The sequence below is a fragment of the Xyrauchen texanus genome, chromosome 29, assembly GCF_025860055.1.
Source record: "Xyrauchen texanus isolate HMW12.3.18 chromosome 29, RBS_HiC_50CHRs, whole genome shotgun sequence".
Taxonomy (NCBI): Eukaryota; Metazoa; Chordata; class Actinopteri; order Cypriniformes; family Catostomidae; genus Xyrauchen; species Xyrauchen texanus.
In genome coordinates, this window is record NC_068304.1 from 34,870,236 (window position 1) to 34,896,387 (window position 26,152).

The window sequence follows — 26,152 nt, forward strand, 5'->3', positions numbered from 1 at the left end:
GAAACTCCACTCAAAAAGCACCAGAATTTAAAAAGAAAAAACACTCTATACATTTATTAGATGGGAATTGAAAAAAGTTTTTTGCATTTTCTTGTGCGGTCTGTGCTGTTTTAATAGTCTTAAGGGGTTTTTACACAACCGAGATAAGGCTGCTCTGTGCCTGCTCAAAATACTGTGTAAAGACACAATGCTGCATAAAAGCCAGACTAAATTATGCCTGCTCTGACCCACCTCAACCCTTAGTATCAAAGGCAGTTCTGATGCTGCTTTGGTTCTACAGTATGTACAGCAAATGAATGTTGTCATAATAGAGCATATATTTAATCATTTCTAGTTTCATATTTAAGTATAATTTCATATTTACATTAACTTAATATTTCTATGCTTATACATTTTAGATTTAAAACTTAATTAAAAACTTAATCTGATAACATTATTTATACAATTTTAATTGCTGTGTAAATGTATTCATGCCACCTCCTTGGCAAATGCCACTTCAGATCCATCTTCTGTGCCACCTTTGCAGTTTAAAGATGGCAATAGAGTAGGGGTGGGTGACTGTCCCTTCAGCTGAGCTACAAAATGAAACAGCCCACCAAACAGATGTTAAAGCACACAAACACCCCCACACACAGACAACACACCCGTGGCCTTCCTGTTTGTCTGGCCGACAATCTGCCCATGTTTACTCGCAGGCTGGGAAATATGGGAGGAGAAGCGAAAGACCAGGGTGAACATACAAGTGAGGGCAAAGGATAGAGAGAGGCTGGATGGAAGACGAGGCTGTTCACTCCAAGTTGGGATTGATTTACTTCATTAACCAAGATTACAAGTTTAACTTACAAACTAGAGGTCACAAATTCTCATTAACAAGAGGAGCATGTTGAACCTCAGGGCTTGGAGAATATTCTTATAACTGCATACACATTTCAGTCTTTCTTTGATGTTCATGCCGGCCTTTTTCTCTTTCTTTCTCTTTTTGCCGTCCAGTTTTTTGGCAGTGAGGTTGATTTTAATTGTAGCTATAGAACAAGAGCACAGTTTGCCTGTGAGCCTGCCTGCACATCTGTAACACGAGCATTTTTAGTGATACTGGGTGCAGTCCATAGCCCGGGGCGCATTTTAATGGTTCCACCCCCCTCTTTCATTCCCGGCTCAGATTGTTTTCCACGTCATTCCTGTTAATTTAGCTGGAGGAAAGGGCATTAGTCCTTGTGCTTTTAACCACCCCCCCCCCTTACCTTTTTTCTACAACCTTAAAAAGACAAAGGTGACAGAATTAAATGGACAAAGGTGATTCAATCTTTGGTGAAGTACCAGTGAATGTGGACATTTTGTTACACAGGTCTGGAATAAGTAGTGGTGTTTGCTAAGGCTAATCTTGCTATTACTATTAATAACCATTTAAGGCATAATTCACCCAAAAATGAGAATTCTCTCATCATTAACTCACTCTCATGCCATCCCAGATGTGTATGACTTTCTTTCTTCTGCAGAACACAAATTAAGATTTTTAGAAGCTCTAAAATCTCTGTAGGTCCATACAATACACGTGAATGGGTGCCAAAATTGTTATGCTCAAAAAAAAAAATAAAGTTAGCATAACGGTAATCCATACGACTCCAGTGTTTTAATCAATATTTTTAGAAGTGATATGATAGGTGTGGGTGAGAAACAGATCAATATTTAAGTCCTTTTTTGCTAGAAAGTCTTCTCCCTGCCCAGTAGGTGGCGATATGAATGAAGACTGTGAATCATCAAAAACAAAAGAAGAATGTAAATGTGAAAGTTAAAGTGGAGATTGACTAAGCAAGCAGGAGAATTCATAGTACAAAAGGACTTAAACATTGATCTGTTTCTCACCCACACCTATCATATTTTCTGAAGACATGGATTTAACCACTGGAGTCTTATAACTTACTTTTATGCTGACTTATGTGATTTTGGAGCTTCAAAACTTTGGCACCCATTCACTTGGACCTACAGAGCTGAGATATTCTTTTAAAAACTTCATTTCAGTTCAGCAGAAGAAAGAACGTCATACACATCTGGGAAGGCATAAGGATGAATAAATTATGAGAGAATTCTCATTTTTGGGTGAACAATCCCTTTAAGGTGAGGGGTCTATTCAAATCACTAATCCTAAGTATTAAACTTCACTGTGTAACTCATCATGTACCGATTGTGCAACAGACATGAATGATACCTCAAATCGTTTTTGTATGTACTTAGACTGATGATATTTTCCTGGTGGATGATAAAACTGAAGAAAAAAAAATTCCATAGAGTTACTATGAAGAAGAAAACTGGATCTTTTGGTTTTAGTCAGTAAGAAACCACTAAGAGTACCCTAGCAACAGCATAGCAACGCCTTGTAACCACCCCAACACCCTAGCATCATAGGAGTGTGGTTTGGCTATTAAAGCTGAAGCAGATGTTAAAATACTTTCAAATACTCTAACTTGTATTGTAGTTTAAAGTGCAATTATTAGCAATCCATTGGTCGGTTGACTTTCTGAGGAGTGTAAACACTGTGGTGCTTTCAAAACATCTCTTGCGTCATATTTTGGGAGTGGATTGCTCATTTCCTGCACCTGAGAACTGAACCCCACATTCGTCATAACATTCATAAACCAATTTACACTTTCTCTGCTTTCTTTTCTTGTTCATTTTCTCCATTTGCTTCCCACACAGTGTCTCTGTACTGAACTTCAAAAGCTTGAGTTTGTTACTGTGGCCCCTGGCTGCGCAATGACCCCAAGCAAGGGCCAGTTAGGGGCCCCCCTGTCTCTCTCTCTCTAATCTATGCCTAGGAGCGCTGTAAAGTCTCTTTGTTCGCTCAGGATGGAGACAGACTTAACGCTGAACATGGGCTATCAGGTTCAGCCCCAGGGCCATCTGAAGCCTGGCCAGATGAGAGGAGGGGGGTGAATAACGAGGAAAAACACCCACAATCTCCAGCCACCAGTGTTACCTGAAATCAGTCGCACACATACAGACTCGGAGGGGGAGGACAGGCAATTCTGGGTAACCCATAGGAACTAAAAATCACAGTTTAGGTAATATGAAAGTTCTGTCATCATTTACTCACCCTCATTTTGTTCCAAACCCGTATGACATTTACATTTACATTTATGCATTTGGCAGACGCTTTTATCCAAAGCGACTTACAGAGACCTTATTACAGGGACAATCCCCCCGGAGCAACCTGGAGTTAAGTGCCTTGCTCAAGGACACAATGGTGGTGGCTGTGGGGTTTGAACCAGTGTCCTTCTGATTACCAGATTACCAGTTATGTGCTTAGACCACTACACCACCACCACTCCACACCACCACCACTCCATGACTTTCTATGTTTCGTAAAACTCAAAGGAGATGTTTAGTAGAATGCTCAATCAGCTCTTTTCCTGTCAAGCTTCAAAAATGCAACTTGGTGAGTCACAACCGTTCACGTGACATAAGAACCAATGGTGTAAGGCATCATTGACATCAAACCTGGCAACATGGCATATTTGAATACCTGTAAACGTGATTGGAGAAGGTCCTATGGGTTCAGCGTGAAATGAGGGTGAGTAAATGATTACAAAATTTCCAACTTTGAGTGAACTAAGCCCTTTTCCAGAGTAAAAGACCCCAGAAATATCATGTGTCTCCTTTAGAGTTTCAGAAGATATCTTAATGTATCAAACTGTGCTCAGATTTGCCAAAACCCAAAGTCTGCAAATAAAATGATCACAATAAGAAGTTCTTAATATTGATATATAGTCATTCATAGTTATTAAAATTAAATACGAATAACATTTCCTATCAACTTCATCCAAGACCAAATAGCTATGCTATAATATTAATTCTGTAGCTCTATGCTCTGACCTATGTGTCAACAATTGTCCCAATTGTGGAAATTTGAAATTTGTCCCATTTGAAAATTCCTTTGAGCAATAATATTTTCCTTTGGGAATATCGCAGGGAGAACGAACGACATACCCATGCTTTTTCTTCGTTTGATACTAAAACCTGAATTTTTACCATCTCACTCATTCCCATGTCTCAGTCTTGGTGACTGTTTCCAGACACTAAGAGGCTTTTGTTTGGGATTAATGCAGCAGAACAGAGTCCGGATACTCAGAGAATCCGAGGAGCCAGAGTAAAGCTGTGCAGCACACCCTGAGCTTGCACCCCACGGCGCATTTCTGCACAGATGAAATCTCTACCGTGCCCCAGAGTGAAACTCGGAAAAGGCCTGAATACGACAGCTCTGCCGTAGCCCGCAGCAATTCCGTGACCCCCTTAGAAAAGTCACATTCACTTTGCTCTGGAGAAAGCAGAGAAATCGCTCAAGGCGGCACACAGCGCCAGCCCAAATGAAGAAATAAGGAGGAGGTGAAAACAAAGTGAAAATAAGTTAAGATTCCTCGCTCTGTCTTTCCTTTTCTCCTTCCGTTCTCTTCTCTTTTCTCACAATCTTGATCTTTAATGGGCGGCATTACTTTATAAAAACACCCTCCAATTAAACAAAGAAACATAAAATGGCCATTACAAAATGTACCGTGGCGGTACAGTGAGGATATCAGATGGTAGTACTACTATCATACTTATCATACAAATATCATGATACTAAATGATAACCATATTCACTGCAGTGGTATTAACATACATTTACAGGTACTTCAAAAACTACCTAGAGTTGTAACTAGAGTTTTATGTTTTCTGAAGAACATATGAGCCCTACCTGTGCAAAAGTACCAGAGTGCCGTTGCTAGGTTGTGCTGAGTAGTTCCTAGTGTGTTGCTATGCAGTTGCTAGAGTGTCCTACAAGCCAAAGTCAAAAGAGTCCACCTATAAGTCTCTATAATATACTGTATTAGTCTCTAGATATGAGGCGAAAACACCTTCAATGAAAGTCTGTGTTTTGTTAGAAAGTTGGATTTAAAAAATAAATATTAACACACATTTCCTCAACAAGCCACGTGATTTGAATCATCATTCATACCCATAGCACAAATGGTGCAGGACAATTTAAATGTCAAAGTTTAATTCTTAGTATTCCATGTATTAAATTACATAATATTACCATGGCATCAAGTAAAAAAACAAATGTTAATACCATGGTAATTTTTTGTTAGTAGAAGAAGAGTTATTACAGCCTAGTGCGCTTCATGCAACTGGTCTGTTGGTTTGTTTTAAAGGGGTTGTGGGCACCTTTCAACTGGTCTCCTAGCTAAACCAACTGAAGACAACCTTGGTCAGGCTAGAAGACCATCTTAAACCAGCTAAGAACAGTTTAAACCAGTTGAACAATAGCTTGGTGAGGCTGGGAAACCATGTTAAACCAGCTAAGATCATTTTTAACCAGTTAAACCATCTTAAACCAATAGAACATCAGCTTGGTCAGGCTGAGAGACCATCTTAAACCAGCTAAGACCATTTTAAACCAACAGAATATCAGCTTGGTCAGGCTGGGAGACCATCTTAAACTAGTTAAGAGTATCTTAAACCAGCTGAACACTAGCTTGTTAAGGCTGAGAGACCATCTTAAACCAGCTAAGACCATCTTAAACCAACAGATCATCAGCTCGGTCAGGCTGTGAGACTAGCTTAAACCAGTTAAGACCATCATAAACCATCTGACAACCAGCTTGGTCAGGCAGATAGACAATCTTAAACCAGCTAAGACCATCTTACTCCAGCTGAACACTAGCTTGTTAAGGCTGAGAGACCATCTTAAACCAGCTAAGACCATTTTAAACCAACAGCATATCAGCTTGGTCAGGCTGGGAGACCATCTTAAACTAGTTAAGAGGATCTTAAACCAGCTGAACACTAGCTTGTTAAGGCTGAGAGACCATCTTAAACCAACAGATCATCAGCTCGGTCAGGCTGTGAGACTAGCTTAAACCAGTTAAGACCATCATAAACCATCTGACAACCAGCTTGGTCAGGCTGATAGACAATCTTAAACCAGTTGAACACTAGCTTGTTAAGGCTGAGAGACCATCTTAAACCAGCTAAGACCATCTTAAACCAACAGACCATCAGCTTGGAAAGGCTGGGACACTATCTTTAACCAGCTAAGACCATCATAAACAAGCAGAACACCAAGTTGGTCAGGCTAGGAGACCAGCTTAAAGCAGCTATGACCAGTTTAAACCGAGGTAAGACCAACAAACCATTCCAGGCTGGTTTAAGTTTTTTTTTTCTCAGCAGGGTGAGTGTATAAATGTGTACGTGTGTGTTTATATACAGTTATGGCCGTTATTGTGGTCAGCAGCTCTCAGCTCAGAAACAATAAAACAGTGAAAGAGGTCGGCACTGTGTTCACAAAGCAGAAATAATACATTTATTTAGTTATTTATGCTGGTCATATTCATCACTTTCTGTGCTAAGCACGCACACATACACACTACTCAATGAACAGGTTATTAAAATGACCAGTTGACGCTCACAATGTGTTTTTTCCAGTTTACCTTTTTCAAGCATTAATCACAATCCATGAGGGAATATGAATTGGCTTTCCAACTCCAACAGCAAAGCTAAACATTTGCCAGATGTAGCTAAACCCAATGACTTCATATACCACACAATGTACAGGAAATATTGTACTTATATTTCTTCAAGTCTCCAGTGTGTACAGCATAATCCTCTGTAATGCAGAGCAGAGCTGGTAGCCATATGTGCAGCAACAATGCGTTCTGCATCTCAAAATAACACTGTAACACTCGTGCATGACGCGCAGTGCGTGTCCACTTCATTAACTGAGGGGAAGTTGACAAATGTTGCAGGGAAAAAAAGCTCTGTTGTTTACTTTTACTATATGAAAAGACATTTAATCATGTTTGCTCACATGAATATCAACTCCTGTAGCAATATCCTGAGTATGACATCTTGACATAAAATGACAAATTACCAACTTGCATGCTATCCATTTTATAAAGATTGTGAGATTAAGATTATCGCGTGCCAAATTATAGTATGTCTAAAATAGTCAAAAGTGTCATAATGTCGTAGTATTTCTGGTCAATTTTAAATTAAATAATTTTTGGCCAATTTTGCCCACAATCTTGTGCTGCTAAAGAGAAGCATGTGACAGTTCACTTTTAACTAGAAGTCGAACGATTGTGGATTTTGCCAATATCGATAACTAAAGTGGTGGAAAAGGAAGATAACAGATTAATCGGTTGATTATACTGTAAATTCTAATGTTAAAACATTTTCTTAGTCTTTCCTTACTATGATAGGCAAAGACCTAGATGCTATAAGAGCACAATGTGAATAAAATATCAGATGCCATTTATTTTTCAACCAAAATCCCAATATTAATAATAATAATAATAATAATAATATACAGTTCCAAAAAGCATCGGCTTTTTGCTAAATTGCTAAAACCGATATATTGGTCTACCTTTACTTTCAACATTTTAAGTTGAAAATGATTTCCCATGATCACAGAAGTGCATATTTTAGTGTGTTGTTGACATATGCAAAGTGGGATGCAGCTAGGTCTGGGCGATAAAACGTTCTCGATATTTATGGCAATGAAAAAAATCCACTATATCGATGATAAGCTTTTGGGTAATTTTTTATATTTAGCCGATGTTCTACATCTAGATGATTGGTGTGTGTCGCTAAAAACGCAAGCTGTTCGGCTTTCCAAGACTGTATGATGTTGCTAGCGATTAGGCTACGCCGGTTCCATCCAGACTGCAAGACATCATGAGGACTTCATCGTCTCTAGTGAGCAGCGTGACAGTTGACAAAATGACAGTTTAGTTTACACCAGCTCTGATCTTTCGGTGCTGTATTCTTGAATATTTTTCTCTAGCAGCAAACATGCTTCAATTATGCCCTGTCCCGCTCTGCACACGTTTCCTCTTTTCCCCGCATGCGAGTAGACATAAAGAGGTAATGTTTTTCTAACATTTCGGCATGTTACGAGCCTTTAATAATAAACAAATAGATTTCTATTCTAATTTTGTGAAAATGAATCAGATTGACTATTAAAGAATATGAAATTACCAGTTGGTAGAGCTAGTTTTTTCTCACTTTAATGAAAATATAAAAATGGTCCATTCAGACTTTTACATTTTCTAAATTTTCTCATTTGGGCTATTTCATACAGTACTAATGCAGTTTTGTAGAGACATATTTGACTTTTCAGCATTTCATAATTGTTTCTTCTTTTCTTCTGTCAACTTGGAAATTAAAAAAAATGTGATAAATATAGACATCGTGGGACATAAAAAATAATATTGTGATCATATTTTTGGTAATATTGCACAGCCCTAGATACAGCCATTAAAAAAAAACGTTAGACAGCAAATCCTGACAATCCTAATCTAACAGTGAAATTTCAATTCTAATCTCAAATTCCAGCCAAATGCACCCATTTAAAATCAACATGAATTGGTGTTCACAACCCACTCTGCATATTTTTAATTGATTTTATTCATCTGAAAATGTATTTGATGGTCAAAACTGTTCTCTATATGAGAGGTGGTTGAAAAATAATAGGACTTGATTACGTCAATCCGAAAAGGAGAGTCCTAAAGACAGTTAATTCTGGCAATTTTTATTTCTGGTTGATTTTAATGTTGATTTATCGAGTCATTAGAAGACATCATTGTTTAATAAATCATGTAAAGGTTTGTACCTCAGTGCCTGACGTTGTAGCTCCAGGTGAGTCCACCTTGCGTTTTCTCCTCGGACCAATGGCGGCGAGTGCCGTAAGGTTGGCGTCTCGTTGTCTCATTTGGGCTAGTTCCTGTTGCTGCATCTGAAAATGCAAATTACATGCTGAAACACAAGACATATCATAACAATGTAGCATCCTACTCTTTGAAAATATTATTGTTGCAAATTTCATACTGTTTCATACAATAATTGTCAGAAGTATACAGTATGTACTGCGCAGTGTGCAGTAGGCTAGCATTTCATTCTGAACATGGCAACCAGAGAGTCAAGGTTTGGCTGGCTAGCTTCTCCACCTTCAAAATGTAAAAATATGGAACACCCCCTCCAGTGGTGGTGATCGATCAGGAGGAGGGTCCATCTTTTTTTTATCTATAATAGATTTTTGGAGGGCAATGAAAATTCACTAATCATTTACTCACACATCTGGGATGGCATGAGGGTATGACTTTCTTCTGCTGAACACAACTGAAGATTTTTAGAAGAATTTCTCAGGTCTTTAGGTCCATACAATGTAAGTGAATGGGTGCCAAAATGTTTAAGCTCCAAAAGCCACACAAGGGCAAAATAAAGGTACTCCAGATGACTCTGGTGGTTAAATCCATATATTTTTAAGCGCTTTGATAGGTGTGGGTGTTCAATATTTAAGCCCTTTTTTACTGCTCTGTCAATTTCCACTTTACTTTCACTTTCTCATTCTCCTCCTCCTATTTTTGGTCATTTACATCTGAATGTCATACACATCTGTGATGGCATGAGGGTGAGTAAATCATGAGAGAATTTCCATTTTTGGGTGAACTATCCCCTTAAAAGTGGGAAATAGACTTTAGTATTCCCGGACTTCTAATACACAGTGGAGAGGTAATATAAGCATGGCATTTATAGCTCAGCTTATTGGCTCAAAAACTTCCATTGAGATGAATAGGAATGCAAATGCATAGCTCTCTCCAGGTATTGTAGGCCTCCTTGATAGCAACTGTCTTTGTTGTAGGATGATGTCACAGAAAGTGACATCAACGTCTGCAAAATACAGATCACCAATCACTGGTAAAGCACCAATAACAAATAAGTATATGCAACCCAAAACCCTATAAAATGGTAGTTAGTTTAGAGATATTTGGACGAATGAATATAAATGAGCGTGTGTGAGATCACACGCTCTGATGTGATTTTTCACTTTGTGAAGTGTAAGGGGCCCAGTGGCGCCGCAGGTAATGTCAGAGATTCCTGCGGGGCAGCCTCACTCAGCGAAGCCTTTCTGAGGACGTGTGAGGGCCCGGGGTACACACACACACACACACACACACACACACACACACACAATCAGTCAAATGTACAGATACAGACATACACAACCACATATGGCCTCTCTCACACGCGCCCGTCACAGTCTGTCTGCGGTGAGGGAGTGTACAGCCGAATGCCCGCTGGTGTTGCGTGTGAGTGTGTGTGTGTTATAGGACTGAATGAGGGCAATCAATGCAATCTTTCACACACTTTTCTCATTCTGTGTGTGTGTGTGTGTGTATGTTTTGATCACAGAGACCTGTGATGTTGCCCTCAAAATAGCATGTTATAGAGATTACTTTGGTTTTCAAAACCCAGTCCAAACTGTGCAAACAGTGTTTTGTGTGTGTGTGTGTGTGTGTGTGTGTGTGTGTGTGTGTGTGTGTGTGTGTGTGTGTGTGTGTGTGTGTGTGTTGAAGATGGAGACAGTGAGTCTGTCATGTAATTTACCCTTTAGGCTGTTTATGGGCTGTAGGCTTCACACTTTGAAAAACACAAAAGAACAGGCATGTGAGCCTATCTGTGGTGACAGGCATGTTTGTCTTAAACCTGCACCAAACCTTAATCATGCGGTAAGTCTACATATTGCTTTCGAAAGTTCATGTTCCCTGAAATCAACCACATTCAGCCAAATTACTAACAAGCCCCATCAGACATTTTTGCATCAGTTCAAACGTGATCACATTTCCTGTTAGTGCTGCTGATAGAGCATTGTAAAAATAACATCTGAAACATGGGTTCTGGTCCAAAGGGAACCAGGAAGAAATTGTGTTCACTTAAACAATGATAATTGTAATTTGGAGCTTGCGTTTTTGATGGTTAGGTTTAGAGGTTTGGATTAAGGTGTATGGTTAATAAAAATATACTTTACTGTAGCTGTATTAAATAATTTACAACAAAAAAATACAACTCAACTTTTGGCGCCCCTCTGTGGACATTTCACTCGGAAACTGGAGCTCACATATGCTCATACGTTCAACAATACTTTCAGATTCGGCCCACTGGGGGCAGTGATTGGAATTTCAGGAAGCACAGACCAATTTCAGTAGCAGAGTTGAGAGAACATGAACGTTAGAAAGCAACATGTTTATTTCCTGTGTAATCGTGTTGTGTGGCCATCCACTTTCTTTGTATCATAAATAGTAGCTTTTGACTTAACATGTCCTTCTGTGTTCTACTGAAGAAAGAATGTAATACAGATTTTGGAATGACTTTAAACACTCAACGGCCCGTTATGACCATAAAACTCGCCCCAGCTCTCTCTCTCCATCCCCACAATCTGCTTTACTCGTATCACTACACATATCTGCATCCCCCCTACACACCCATACTCTCTGACCACTGACCCCTGTGATAATCCTGTTCTACCAACAGCCCTGATACCCCACTCAAGGATCAGAGCGCCTCCATGTCTGCTCAGCAGCTGGTACCAGACTCTGCGCCCGCTCGATGCCTGCGGCTACTGCCTGAGTCTCAGATTTATGGCATTCTGATAAATGCAGGTCCCACTGTGCCATCTGTGGTGCCAGCTCTCTAAGCGGGCACCATTACAGGCATATCATCACCCACATGTACCAGAGAGAAAGACAGAATTTATAACTCAACTATGTGTAGCATTATAGTTAACTGCTGAGCTCATTATTGGGGACAATTTTAGAGAAATATTCATATGAATTATTTTGGCTAACTGTTAATATATTCTGCAGTACTGCTTCAAAAATAAATGTTTAATAGTTAAATGACTTGAAGAAATGGTAATTGCTTTTAACTTTAAGTAAAATGTACAAAACCGTAACAAATTAAAGTTGTAAAACCTTGAGGTTTAAAGGTTTAACAGACCTTATAAGACTTGTCGGTCAGTCAGACAGATGATGAACAGACAGATGGACAGAGACACACAGATAGGCTAGTATTCTTTGTTGTTGCTGTAGTAAATCAGTGGCGTATAGATCCACGTCTTAACCTCAAGCTCATGCACATGAGGATTTCACTTCACATAAAGCACATGCCAGTGTAGATACGAGCTGTTTGTCATGTAGGCTAGACCTGCCCGTCTCTATTTGCAGCAACAAAACCTTCTGTACCCCCTCCCCCCCCCACACACACACACACACACACACACCACAGGCCAGAGGCCTACAGCATTGCACAAGTACACACCCATACAGATGTCTGTGCCCAAGCGGAACGGGAAGATTGGGGTGGTTTGGGGGGTCTGGGCAACAGTGATTTTGAGTAACACCACAGTCTGAAATATAAAAGCCCAGCATTGAGCTGCCCTCTCCCTCCTGTCCAAAGACACTGAATTGAGGTTGCTATTCTTATGATGGACAAATTCTTCAAAAATAGCCATGCAAATAGAGTAAAAATCAAATAAAAGAAGACAACTTAAAGACAACCAAAAATGTAATTTGCGAAAACATATTGCAAAATTCAAGAACAAAATACTCCAAGAAAAAGATTTAAGAAAGATTATTAAAATTAAAATAAAAAAAATATTTAAAGTAACACAGAATCCACAGATAAATTGTGCATAAGACCAGATACATTTATTAAGCAAAAAAGTAAAAAGGGTCACTTTTGATTGGATGTTGACTTTAAGGAACAATTTCTAATATTAGATTCCAGATGTTTGTCATTTCAGTATAATAATACTTTATTGTGTATATTGTTTATCCATAGATACATTAAAATGGCATATTGTTTTTTTAAAGAATTGCGCATAGCTTTAAAAATATACAATTTACACATACTGTACTGCATACAGAATACTATAATAGACTATACAGTATCCAATAGAGAATTACAATTTTTGGGTGAACAATCCCTTTAAAACGTGTTCAAAATGAGCACTGATATATCTGACGTGTTACATTCATTGACCACAGGTTCAAAGAGGGCCTGACATGTTGACCTCGAAGAAAAAGATGGAAGCTGCCCATCTGAAGCTTGGGTTTTTTGAGAGATTTTTAGACAGATGAGATGTGAAGTTCAAGCCAAATCCCAAATTACACGAACACCCCAGGCCTACCCCCAGGGTCAGGCTCATTATGAGATCACTTCCTGGTATTAAAACACCATTTATATTTAACAGAGCTGCAGATATGCAGAAACACTATGTGTGTGCTGTTCGACCTTGGCTAAAACACCTCTCTAATTATCGTAGATTTGACTACAGCCAAAACAATGAACATAATGTGTTAACATTAACAGAGAAGAGTTATGTGTTATTTGATGTTGATATTTAAATGAGAATCTCAGAATAACACATTCAAGAGAGGAGATCATTAAATATCTCGCTTATCTAAGTAGAAAATTTCCATCTTTTGTGTCACACAGGTTCGTCTCTGCTTGGGCAAGCAGTCTTCTCCTCTCTCAACCTCTTTCTTTCTTCCATAAGTGCGATGTGCCACGACTTCACCTTCTATTGATCAGGTGTATTTTGCATTGGTGGCAGTTGAACAGAGTCGTCTACACAATGAAAGGACGTTGGCGATGATTTATTCATTCTCAAATCAAAAAAAGAGGATCTTCAGAGACGCAGAGAGACTGCGGGCGTAGAATAAGGGCTCTTGTGTTTCTCTGGATCTCTTGTTCTCTCTCCCGGAGACCCGGGGGCCGATGGTGTGCAAGTGCTTCTAATTAACAAGGTGAATCATGCTGCCGCTCCCTAATTAGCCAACACGACAATCTAATGGAAACATGTGGACTGCACTGGCACACTTAGGACCCTTCCTCTCTCAATTCTCTTGCTCTAAACCATCTATCTTTCTCTCACTCTTGTTTTCTGCTTCTATTTTCCACAAATGGCATTCGCTCGAGGGAAAACAGAAGGCAAAAAGTCACAAGCGTTGTCTTGTTTTTCAAGCAGAGAAGAGTAAAAGATCAGAGGTCAAATCGTGCATATACTGGAAGTACTAAGGGCTCAGGGTTAAGATGGATAGCCTTAACTACACTATTCTAAGAAGGTATTTACACTTGGTCACTTCATGTGTTTTTGCTTATCGGATTGCTGTCTGATCACGAAAAGACCAAGTGTGAATGCCCTGCAAGACGGATATGAGACGGATATAAATTCGATCACCTCCGGAGGTGGTTTGAGACGCATTCCAGATGAAACTCGGTCAAGTGTAAATGCATTTGGCTGTTCAAGCCACATGTGTAAACTCTACTCCGCCCAAACAGTGCTATGTCAGCATACGCAAAATGCTAAATATACAGTAACTGCTGCAGTACATACTTATGGCTTGTGTGCACAGTAAATAATAACGAAGAAAGAAATGGATGCACGTTGTAGGAGAGATAAACAAAATGTATTCATTTATTTGATGCAGATCACTGACGAAAGTGAAATTAAACATGGACAATGACCGCAGCTGTCGTGCATAATGCAACTTACCTACGAAAAGCCCCAAGGGAAAAAATACACAGCGCAAACACACAAGCATACTGTTCAGAGTCACTTAGAATCAAATAATAAATTACATGCTTTAAATTTGCTCCACAGCATTAGCATAATCAGGGAAGTGAACTCTGTTTTATTTGCATATAGCACAGGAATTGAAGATCGGATTTATATCCATTGGGCGGAGACACATTGATGTGGGTAATGGAATGTGCTTACTCAATAGAATAGCAATCCAGTCAGTAAAAACGCATGAATTGACCAAGTGTAAATAACTCCCCACCCCTAAAAGAGGTCCTATGTTAGTATTGCTACAACTGTTTTCGAGAAAATTAAGATACGATTGGCTTGCTTATAGTAATCTCTGCATATTAGGCTGGGATACGGGTTGCTGTAGTCTTTTTAAAATTAAATGTAAGACTTTTTAAGAGCTTTTTAAAGACCTGAACAAATCCAATTAATGCCGTATCCCCACACCAAAACAAACCAACACAATCTCAAAATAAATCATGTATCACAGACTCTTACTTAAACAGGCAGGGGCGCACATTCAACATGGCCTTAACATTGCTTATCAGTAAAACAGGGTAGGAAATATGCAAGTTTAAAGTACTCAAGACATGTTCTCCACATATATATCACATTAATATTGGTTTATGTACCATTATATAAATAAATACAAATAGAGATCAACCGATATATTGGATTGTGCTGATTTGATAATGTGTTGAAAGAAAGCCAGTTAGTTTGCCAATAGTTTTTTAAATTGGTAAAATTTAGCACTATGTTAAATGTTCTTAGTCTTTCCTTAATGTGATGGGGAGGGCCAGACAGAGGCTACAAGAGTCCAAATTTAATTAAATAAAAATTAAGACTTTTGTTGTATAATTTAAGGTATTTAATTATGACCTTAAATTTGGGTAAACTGTATTTGAGACATTTAATGACTTTTTAAGGATCCGTGGGAACCCTGTGGGATAGGATTAAGTATTTTACACCAAAACAGTTACACACTTTAGCTTTAAAACACACAGTTCATGGCGAGAGATACAGGAAAAACAAAGTAACGCAACACGACCAAAAATGTTGCGTCACATATTGATCCATGTTTACACATGTTTGCACACACAAGAAAAAAATACTGCAGAAAGAATTCAAGAACATTTCCTGTTTTTTTCTCTTAGCTTGGAATGACGTCTCTGTGTTTTTACTACAGATTATTTGATTGAGGCTACAAGTGATATCATAATCCGTTCCCTAAAAATAAAGTAGGTCTGATGACCACTAAGAGAGATCTGGCAACCTCCGGGGTTAGGAAAACCCTATTCTAGATCATTAGTTAAACCAGCACCTTCATTCAAAAAACACTGTATGTTAGCTCTACTGAAAAGACCAGCATGAATTCCCATGATTCCACATTTTTGCCGTCATTGATTGACTGGGAAGGGAGGTGGCGAGGGCTAGTTTGGAGTCTGATTTGCAAAAGCTGACCCTTTCATATTTTTGTTCATTGTGAAAACATCTCATCCTCTTCTTCTCTCCTTCATTCCATCTCTTTTTTTTCCTATCTTAGGCACATCGGATTATTCCCATAAGTGTATTTCTTTATTCCAGAATCTCCCGCTGCTAACATCCCAAAGAGATCCACGTACAAAGAGAAAGACCTCCTACAGGCCACATACACTCACGCACACATACTCTCGGGCCTTTCTCTTTTCAGATTCCTCCCCATCACGCTTGCAGGCAAAAACATCCCTTTATGTTGTTCTTTCTCTCATTGTGGCACTTTGTTAAATTCAAAAACACACAGGAACAACGAAGGTATTTTTAAAAGCTTGCCTTATTTAATATGTTTCATGACTTCAGGAACTGTAGACATGAAACTAGCAACTCCAAAGAGGTAAATAAAAACAGTCCCAGGACATTTCAGCATCTGCATAATTTCCTTTCCCTTACAGTTGCAATGTGATGTTTTAATTACCAATACAATTCTAATCTTCTCAGTCTTTTAGTTTGCTTCAAATAGCTTAAAGTCACATGAAAGTCACATTGAAATGTTTAGAATTCCCTCTAACTATGACAGAGGGGGAAAATTCCACGTCTGATTATATTTTGAGGTCTTGGCAAAATCAATATGCACAAACATCCACCCAGAGCGTGACTTTCCTTTCGCACAGTCATATTTTCCGAAGGATAGTTTGCTCTACAGAAGGAAGCACAGCGTTCAGGCATTATGGGATGTTTGAGTCTTAGCAGTGGGCTCTATTCATATCTTAATGTGAGTGGAAGTACACAATCTGAGGCCAATCGCATGGCCGCAATCAACAACAGTGCGGTTAAAATGTAAAACGCAATACTCGTGCAAACAGAGTTATGAAGATTTAGAAACAACTGAACAGATGGATAAAAGAGGAAAGACGGAGAAATCAGCTGAGGAGGAAAAACACTTGAGGAAATATTTTCCCATATAGATGTAGACCGATATATCGGTTTGACCAAGTAAACTGTGCCGATAGTTGCTTTTTCTGTAAACATGTATGACAATAATTGCCTATATTTGTAATTTGTTTTATTATCCCTCTGTGTTCGCAGGATTTTATTCACTTTGGACTCTTGTACCCTCTACGTCTGTGTCCTTCATAGTAAGGAAAGACTAAGAAGAATTTGTTAACATTCTTTAAATACATTTATTTTAAACTATTGGCTGATTAATCGGTTATCAACCTTTTCCACCACCTTAGTTAATGGTATCGGCAAAATCCACAATCGGTCAACCTCTATTCCCATATAATAGAGATTCCCATTGGATAGATTCCATTTTACACAGCTGTGAAACTTGAGAAAAAACACGGAGCATTTCAATCAAGAATGTACTGCAACTCAGACTGACAGACAGAAAAAAGACAAATAGAGGGGTGAGGACCTGTCTGAAGATCAGTGTGTGTGTGGTTTGGGCACAACATTATTTACAATTGCGTGTGCCACCTGAAGAGACTGCGTGCGGCTAGCTAGCTAGCTAACCATCTTAACATTAAAAATGTAACAGAATATTCTGGGTTCAATAGAAGTAAGCTCAATCCATGGCATCATTTTCTTAAAAAAAAAAACTGTAAGTGCCTCACTGTCTGGGTCACAGCGAGGCACTTACAATGGAAATGATTTGGGCCAATCTGAAAATGTTAGACTGCAACAAAACATAAACAATGTGTTATAACATGATTTTAGTGTGATCAAATCTCTTACAAACAATTTCTGTGAAAAGTTATAGCCAATTTTACAACTTTCGTTGCCATGACCATGTAACGTCAACTAACCCTAAAACGAATGTAATAATGACGATATAAACAAGCGTCAAGAGATTTAACAGAAGAATTAATGTAAGTGCTTTTATAAAATTATAAGATGCACATTTCTGCCTTTTAAACCCTCCAAAAAATTGGCCCCATTCACTTCCATTGTAAGTGCCTCACTGGAACCCCGATTATTTCTTTATTTAAAGAAATATTTTTTGTGGTAGTCAATATTATTCCACAAATGCTGACGATTGAGCTTAACTTGTATTGAACTCGGAATATTCCTTTAGGGCCCGTCTCTCCAAGGTTGTTCAAATGTACTCTTTTTATATGATGCTCAATACAGACTTGACAAAGACAACAAGGTCACTACAATTGCGTGATGAGAGTTCTCTGTGTTTATGGAATCAGATCGGGTAAGGGCTCCATGACAAGTTCAATAAGGCAAAGCGAACTGATTTTGGAATGACGACATGCGTATTATAAATGCAGGCTTTTCTTAGTTCAGGAGAAAAACTTCAGGCTTCTTCCATTGTATAAATAAGGTTAAAAGGGTTAGGTTAAAATTAGGTCAAAATTCATAAACATTCAAATGTCATTTACTAAAACCTTCAACAAGGGGTGTGCAATATATTGGTGACCCCATAGGTATCGGTCAATTTTTTATTTTTTTCAATTATCAATACGATTAGGCCATTATTGAATGCAAATAATATCAGGGATTTTATTTTTAATTTAAAACGTTATACTCTTTTCTATGGCAGGTTTCAAAGAAATAAGCAGTCAACCATCTTTTATAATGTTTTAATGTTAGATTTAACTTGAAGTATGATCACTTCAAGTTATTAGTCATAACATAGTTAGATTTTTACTGAAATAATGTGTAAAACAATAGTTGACCCAGAAATGAAAATTCTGTCATAATGTATACAGCCTCATGTTGTTCCAAACCCATTTGACTTTCTTCTTTGGAACAAAAAAGCAGATGTTAGACAGACTATAAGCCTCAGTCACCATTTACTTTGTGAAAAAAGTAAAAATTATATGAAAAAAGATGCAATGAAATGTGAATGGTGACTAAGACTAGCATTCCACCCAACATTACCTTCTGTGTTCTGTGGGGAATAGAAAGGTAAATACAGGTTTGAAACAACATGAGGGTGAGTAAATGATGGCAAAACTCTCATTTGTGGATTAACAACTGCTTTAAACTCAGATCACAAAACTACATGCCTGAAGAACATCTCAGCTCAACAGGATCATGGAGATGTTGGCTTCGCTAATTTCCTGTCTGCTGTCCATTCCCACACTTATCACCAGCAGTATAAACTCGGGTGTTTAGCAGGACTGCGAGCAACCGTTTACCTCCACCTATGTTACTTTGTCCTTGTCCATGACATGCTGCCCACTGGGCCTGCCAGGCCAGAGGCTGTTGTGGTGAAACACACATTTACCCAGGTGGTCATCAGTGGTCACTATACGTCCTCTGCCCTACCTACCCTCTCCTCTCCTGCTCAGGCCAGGGCAGCGATGATGAATCTGTGGCCGCAGAGTGTCTGTGTGTCCTGACACTGTGATGTATCTGCCAGGGCTTCACTCGTTTTGTGTATTTGTGGCTTCTTTCACTTTATTTTGCCTTCTCCTGCTCTCTATTTGTCATTTGTCCCCCCGCGATCTCTCTCGTTTTCTCTCCAGATTCATTCTATCTGCAGCGGGACGCTGCTGATTAGGGTGGGCCGCTCTATTGCTGTATCCTGTCTCTTTATTTTGGCCATTGATTTTCACTGAGGGCATTTTAAAAAATATCCCATCTGACCTTAGGGCATTGCTGAGGACTGTGGAAATAGGTTTCAAAACACTCACACACACAAACACGTGCGATCAGTGACATTACGAGGGATCGGATGTTTGTGAAGGGCTACAAAAGACGAATGGAGAGAAAACCTGCCCTGATCACACAACATCTGTCCATCAGACACACGTGCTTGTAGAAGTAGACACTCGCTTTAACAGTGTTTCCCCTAGGGAAGAAAAATCACACAAGAGGTCTCTTTAAGATTTCAATTGGTTCTCCTAGACAGCCATGGGATTCAATGGAGAGCAAATAATGACTTTTGATCATGGGAAAAAGACTTTAGTAATCTCAAATGTTACTGAAGACATTAAAAGACATTAAAAAGAGATTTTAATGTCTAAAACTGTGCTCAGATTTGCCAATATATCAAAGTCTGCAATCGAAGAACAAGATTTCAATAAGAAATCAATAATTTCTCAACTAAATGTCACACAATGCCACCATGTCTGTGATTAGCCACTGGCTGGTACATTTTCACATTCACTTGCCAGTGATTGAGTAATATAGTGGAGAAGAGACTTTTACGGCATGTTGAGAGTGAAAGTTAGGTTTGACTCGTTCCGTGCAATATGGGTCTAAAAGCAAGTTTCATGCAATACATTTGTCATTGAATAATGACTCTTTTAATACCCTTTATGTTTTTACAGTCATTGTTTATGAAAAAACAAAAATAGAAACATTTAATTCTAATTACACATAGCTTAATTCGACTACACTCTCGTTAACAAGCGCTTCGCCAAAACACTTCTGTGAGCAGTGTTGGTTGTTACTTTCAAAAAGTAGCCTACTACTACTGATTACTTCACAACATTTTTAATCGTATTACTTTACTGATAACTTCATAGGAAAAGTAATCAGATTACTAATTTATTTACTTTGAAGTTACTTTCTAAAACCAATCAAACCTGTGAAAATTACAAACGTGACACTAATAGCTCTTTTAGTACTTTAACATTGACTGAAATCAATAACCAAATTACAACATAAAGACAGCAACTTGGCTAAAGAGAGCCAATGCATTTCTGAAAATGCAACTTAACTTTTCTATTTCAAATATGCTGTAGTAGTATCATCAGGTGTGTGCGTGTGTGTCCGCTATCTACATCCTTCTTAGCTGTGTGGCATGTATGTGTGCAGTTTGCTTGTTTAGCAATGTTGGTGTTGGTGTGAAAGACAGACTACTAATGAACTGAAAACATTTCTGAAAACACATTTGCAAACAGCTTTGATAGTAAAACCATTGTGTGTTTGAATGCTTATTGTTTCTTTTCAGTGTGCATATACAGGTTTGTTTGTGTGTTGAATCATGCATGTGTATGTACAGTATGTCTGTTTGTGTGTGTATATGTGCAGAATGTGTGCGTTTACACAACTTTACAGCGAGTGGATTATTTCTACCTCCCTACTTGTGCTCGGACAAATTGTGAATCGCCAAAAAACTAAATAAAAGATTTATAGTAAAAAAGGACTTAAATATTGATCCATTTCTCGCAAACGCCACATCATATCGCTTCTGAAGACATGGATTAAACCACTAGAGTCATACTGATTAATTTTATTAATTTCATTTATTGATTATAATTTTACTTTGTGCTTTTTGGAGCTTCAAAGTTCTGACCACCATTCACTTGCTGACCACCATTCACTATGGACCTACAGAGCTGAGATATTCTTCTAAAAATCTTAATTTGTGTTCTACAGAAAGTCATGGGTTTGGAACAACATGAGGGTGAGAACATAATTACAGAAGTTTCCTTTTTTGGGGTGAACTATCCCTTAAACACACTCACACCCCCTACAGAAGTACACTGTACAGTTTGTGCGCTTGTGTGTTGTGGCGTGGTTATGAGTAATAAGCCTCTCTCTTGCAGGTCTACCTGTCAGAGAGAGTGAAGGCGGTGCAGATCAACCTCATTATACTAATAAAAATTTGGGCAGATGTGCGAAACCTCTCAGACAGATGCAAACAGCCGCTCTGTCGCCCACAGCCAATCAGGAGAAGAAAATGGTATCAAGAAGCGTGATGAAAAAACAACTACGGCCATTAAACCCAGAGAACAAGAGAGTTTGAGAAGGAAAACGTTGTTTTCAGTGCTGAGGAATTGCAAATAAAACTGTAATTTCATCCTTTTTAAAATTCCAATTGGAAACAAGTTGGGAGTTTCTGAAGACATTCACTGGATTGTGTGTGTGTGTGTGTGTGTGTGTGTGTGTGTATGTGTGGTAGTAGTAGTAGTCATTCATTGGGTTGGAAAGTTAATCTGCCTGTGTTGAGATGATGAGCTGCCAGCCACTTAACAAGGCGGAGATCCACTTTGATCACACGGCCTCGGGCGCAGCCTATTACAAATCACCTAATTTACATACAGCACGGGCTGATGGGAAGATGACAATCCACTGTAAAGGGTTACCGCTAATGTGAAGCAGGAGAGAGAGCAAATGAGAGTTACACCTAGAAATACAGACAGAAGTCAGGTTAACCAGTAAGGGTGGAGATGATTACTCGTCTCACTCCATTTGTGCCTCAGACATGTTTAGGTTTGGAAACCAAGAACATGCTTGAACATGCAATTTTTTTGCCAATGTGGATGGAGCATCGTACGTGTTTCTGGCAGCACAATTCAGCAGCAGTCGATCTACTTTCCAGCGTGAAAACTACAGTGTTACCAGTGTAGTTCGCTTCCCAAACAAATGTCTCTAATGAGCTGGTTCAAAAACTATACAACGTGACCAATGTAGTGCGGTTCCTGAATAAATTACTCTTCTAAACTGGCTCTTTTTAGTTCATCAAAAATACTTCTAGATCAGTTGGAGTGGTTACTGAATTAATCTTACTGATGCAGAAGAATAACTTTCGTCATGTTTAACTCAAAATTAAATAAGAACTCCTACTTATGTCATTTTTAACTTAAAGCTTGTGAGACTTCAATCAGACAGTGCCGTTATTGACTGGTTTTTCAAGTGACATTTAGTTTTTTTGCAATCAGTTTAATTTAATAAAAGAATAAGCTAATTAATTAAATATATATTATAAAAAAATATAATTATTTACTGTATCCACAGTTTTCCTGACTAACCACTGGGCACTGCCATGATGATTCTAACTGCGAATGGCCTGTTTTCTAGTTCCGGTCTCGGGTTTTCGAATTGTTCCTTTCTACATCCATTGACTGTTGGGTGCTAGAGCTTCTTGGTTGGGCATTCCAAATTCTCCCATTCAAAACTTGAGGCTCATTGATGTGCCATTTCTTTTCTAAACAATTCGATGTATGATTTTCACATGGCGGATGATAAAACAGGCCAGAAACCAACCAGAATAGAGTATTCCAAAGAGACATCTAATATGCAATATTAGTGAGACACATTATCATCCAGCAGGGCTTGGCAGTAACGGAATACATGTAACAGGATTACGTATTTAAAATACAAAATATAAGTAACTGTATTCCACTACAGTTACAATTTGAATCATTGGTAATTAGAATACAGTTACATTCAAAAAAGTATTTTGATTACTGAAGAGATTACTTTGCATTTTATTGTCATTTGTTTCATTTCATATTTAGTTCTTTCAGATGGAAAACCTTTATACATTTAAATGATGTGATCCAAAGTGCATTTGAACAGCGGTGAAACACTTTCTTATGATGCGTTACGTTCATACGAGCAGACAGAGAAGTACGTTTGAAGTATGTTTGGTCTTTTATCTTACTGTACTGGCAGAATTTTTATAGTCAAATCAAGTGAAATAATCTACCAGTGCTGAAGAAGTAATCCAAAGTATTTAGAATACATTACTAACCTTGAGTAATCTAACGGAATATGTTACAAATGACATTTTATAGCATGTATTCTGTAATCTGTAGAGGAATACATTTCAAAAGTAACCCTCCCAAGTTCCCAACCCTATCGTCCAGCAATTTTTATAAACCAATGTCAACAGAGGCACCTTGATTGGCTTATTATTTTACTTCATAGGTGCTTGGACTCATCACCTCACCTCTCTCATTTTACTCTTACAAACATACAAACTTACATGCCTAAAACAGGATTTGTGGATCATCTCTCCTGTAAATTGTTTAATTAAATAATCCAAATACATGTACCAGTTCTCTGCTCAGTGTGACTGCTCTTTCTTTCTAGATGACGGTTTTCCTCAAACTGAAAAATGAGCATTAGTCGACTGGGAATCAAAAACAGCTCTTTTACTTTCTAGGCCATGTATAAAACAAAATCAAGGCAAAAGAATATACAAGCAAGCAGATTGCTCCATTGTACTGTGGTAACAACCAAATTGAGTGGATCTGCCATGCAGTCCGCGGATGGAGCGCCTTAATGATGCTAATGGCCTCCGCAAATTATCCAGCAAAAATGGGTAAAAAGACTTCATCTCCAGTCAGATTCCCCGTTCCGCCCAGATAAAAGCGCAGCACATTCTCCTAAATATCAGTTCAAAGTGGCGGGAAAAAGAGGAAAACGCTCATTTTTTTTTTTATTCCTCCCTTTTCGCAGGACATCAATCAATGTACATAATTCCTTAAACTTTTTTGTTGAAGAGTCAGACTTAAAATGGCATTACATATGTAGTGCAGCATGAAAAATCCACCCAGCGGAGCCTTGAAATGTCAGTGGTAATGATCACGGCTCACCTCTTTTGCTTTCTGCTTCAAACGGGCCTGCTCTGGGTCTTCCTGCCGTGAGCGACTCTGAGAGAGAGAGAGAGAGAGAGAGAGAGAGAGAGAGAGAGAGAGAGAGAGAGAGAGCAAGTGGTATTGAGCTCATCTGTAGCCCGAAAATAGTTTTGTGTGAATGAGGGCACATCCGATGTGTCAAGGACAGTGTGTGTGTGTGTTCAAGAATGAGTGATTCTATGCCCACAGGCTGTGCCCTCCAAACACACACACACCCATGCACACGCACACACACACACACACATGCACTCACACAGTGCCGAGGGCAAACACTAATCAAAAGACACAACAATTCTACAGCATACACACACCTAACACACACTCTCTCTCTTTTTGTTCCAAACACTGACACCTTCCACTGAATGACACTGAACAAGTGTGTAGTGTGTGTGTGTGTGTGTGTGTGTGTGTGTGTGTGTGTGTGTGTGTGTGTGTGTGTGTGTGTGTGTGCGCACATGCATGCATGCGTGCAAGTGCACAAATGTAAACATTTAACAGGGTTTCCCCTCCTTTTGACCAATGGATTTCCCAAAATTTTCCAGGTATTCATAATTACTGAATTATTAAATATCCTTTTATAGAATCCACACTAACAAAAAAAACAACTTTAAGGCAAAGAGGCAAACCTTTCTACAAAAAGTTATAGAATTATAGGATTTTCCATAACATTTTAAGATTTTAATTTAATTTCCATTAAATGATGTTCAGGCCTGGAATGTGAGTGTTGTTGTGTGTATGTGCATTTAGTTGTGTGTGTTTGTCCGCATATGTATGTTTTTGCATGTTTGTGCATAAGCTTGAGTATAGCCATTCATGTTTTGTGTGTGTAAGATTTATTCATACTATTATTCTATTAGCAACAGCAGTACAGATAAACATGTAAATTTGTGGTGTTGCATGTATTTTATAGCTTGCATGATCAGTGGAATTTCTTGTAATTACATGGGACATTCAGCACTCGCAGAGTTATACGTATCAGTGAACGCCCCACATGTCTGAGGGTGACACAAGTTCCATGGCCACACGTTCCCACAGGGAAGATTCTCTCACAAAAATAATGACAACATGGACAGGTCCAAGGATAAATATTAGATGTAATAACTGTTGCATTGTTTCTGTCCCACTGAACTATTATTCATTTTAAGCAAGTTTAATTTCCTTGGAATTTATGTTAAGTTTCAGATGGTTTATTGAGGCTAACGCTCCAGCCAAAGAGTGAGCGGTTCACTCTTTTTCTTGTAAAGGTTATTGCTTGATTCCCTTCAACTAATTGTGTGTAACCTCTTGTTAATGAAATTAGTAAATTCCACATTTTTCCTTTTGTTCAGAGCTTAAAATTAGCTCCCACCAACCCGCCAAATTCTGACATTTTATGCGCAGTGTTGGATTATTTCTGTGGTGGGCGAATTATAAAAATCTTGGAGTGAGAAGAAATGCTGTCAGATACAAAGATGCACGTTTGAAGAAAAACACTTGATCATATTTTGAAGAACAGACGAAAGAATAAAGCTGTTGATGTGCGATCCGAAAGAGTCACTTTGCCACCCATAAGCACAGCGCTTCTCATGGAACACGTGCATACAGTGTGCTCACCGTTTCTGCTGTTTCAGTCATCTGAAAATACAGTAGTTTGCAACTGCAAGATCAGTGTCGTCCATGAGAATGCTGCAAATGATTTCAGACCATCTCAGGAGGTGCTAGCTAAGTTTAGCTTGCTTGATTTCTAGGGAGCAGTTCGCGTTTACACACATTGTGAATGCAACATTGCTTAACTCCAAACATTTGTGACTGAAAACATAATTATACAAAGCAAATGACATGAAGCGACATTAATGAATTGTCATGCATGTCATTATTATTCACTACAGCTTCAGAAGTGGTGTTTTATATACCTTTTATGAATAACCAAAGGAGCTGATAAAAAAATGTATGTGGC

General features: G+C 38.6%; 1 protein-coding gene across 1 annotated transcript in view; it reads right to left on the reverse strand.

Moving 5' to 3' along the window:
• Nucleotides 1-26,152, reverse strand: part of LOC127622800 (transcription initiation factor TFIID subunit 4-like) — a 105,617-nt gene that overhangs the window by 28,298 nt on the left and 51,167 nt on the right. The window contains exons 13-14 of the mRNA XM_052096888.1: nucleotides 24,175-24,231; nucleotides 8,648-8,770 (exon numbers count right to left, since the gene is read on the reverse strand). Coding sequence (XP_051952848.1) covers nucleotides 8,648-8,770; nucleotides 24,175-24,231 — 180 coding nt within the window. The remainder of the gene's footprint in view (nucleotides 1-8,647; nucleotides 8,771-24,174; nucleotides 24,232-26,152) is intronic.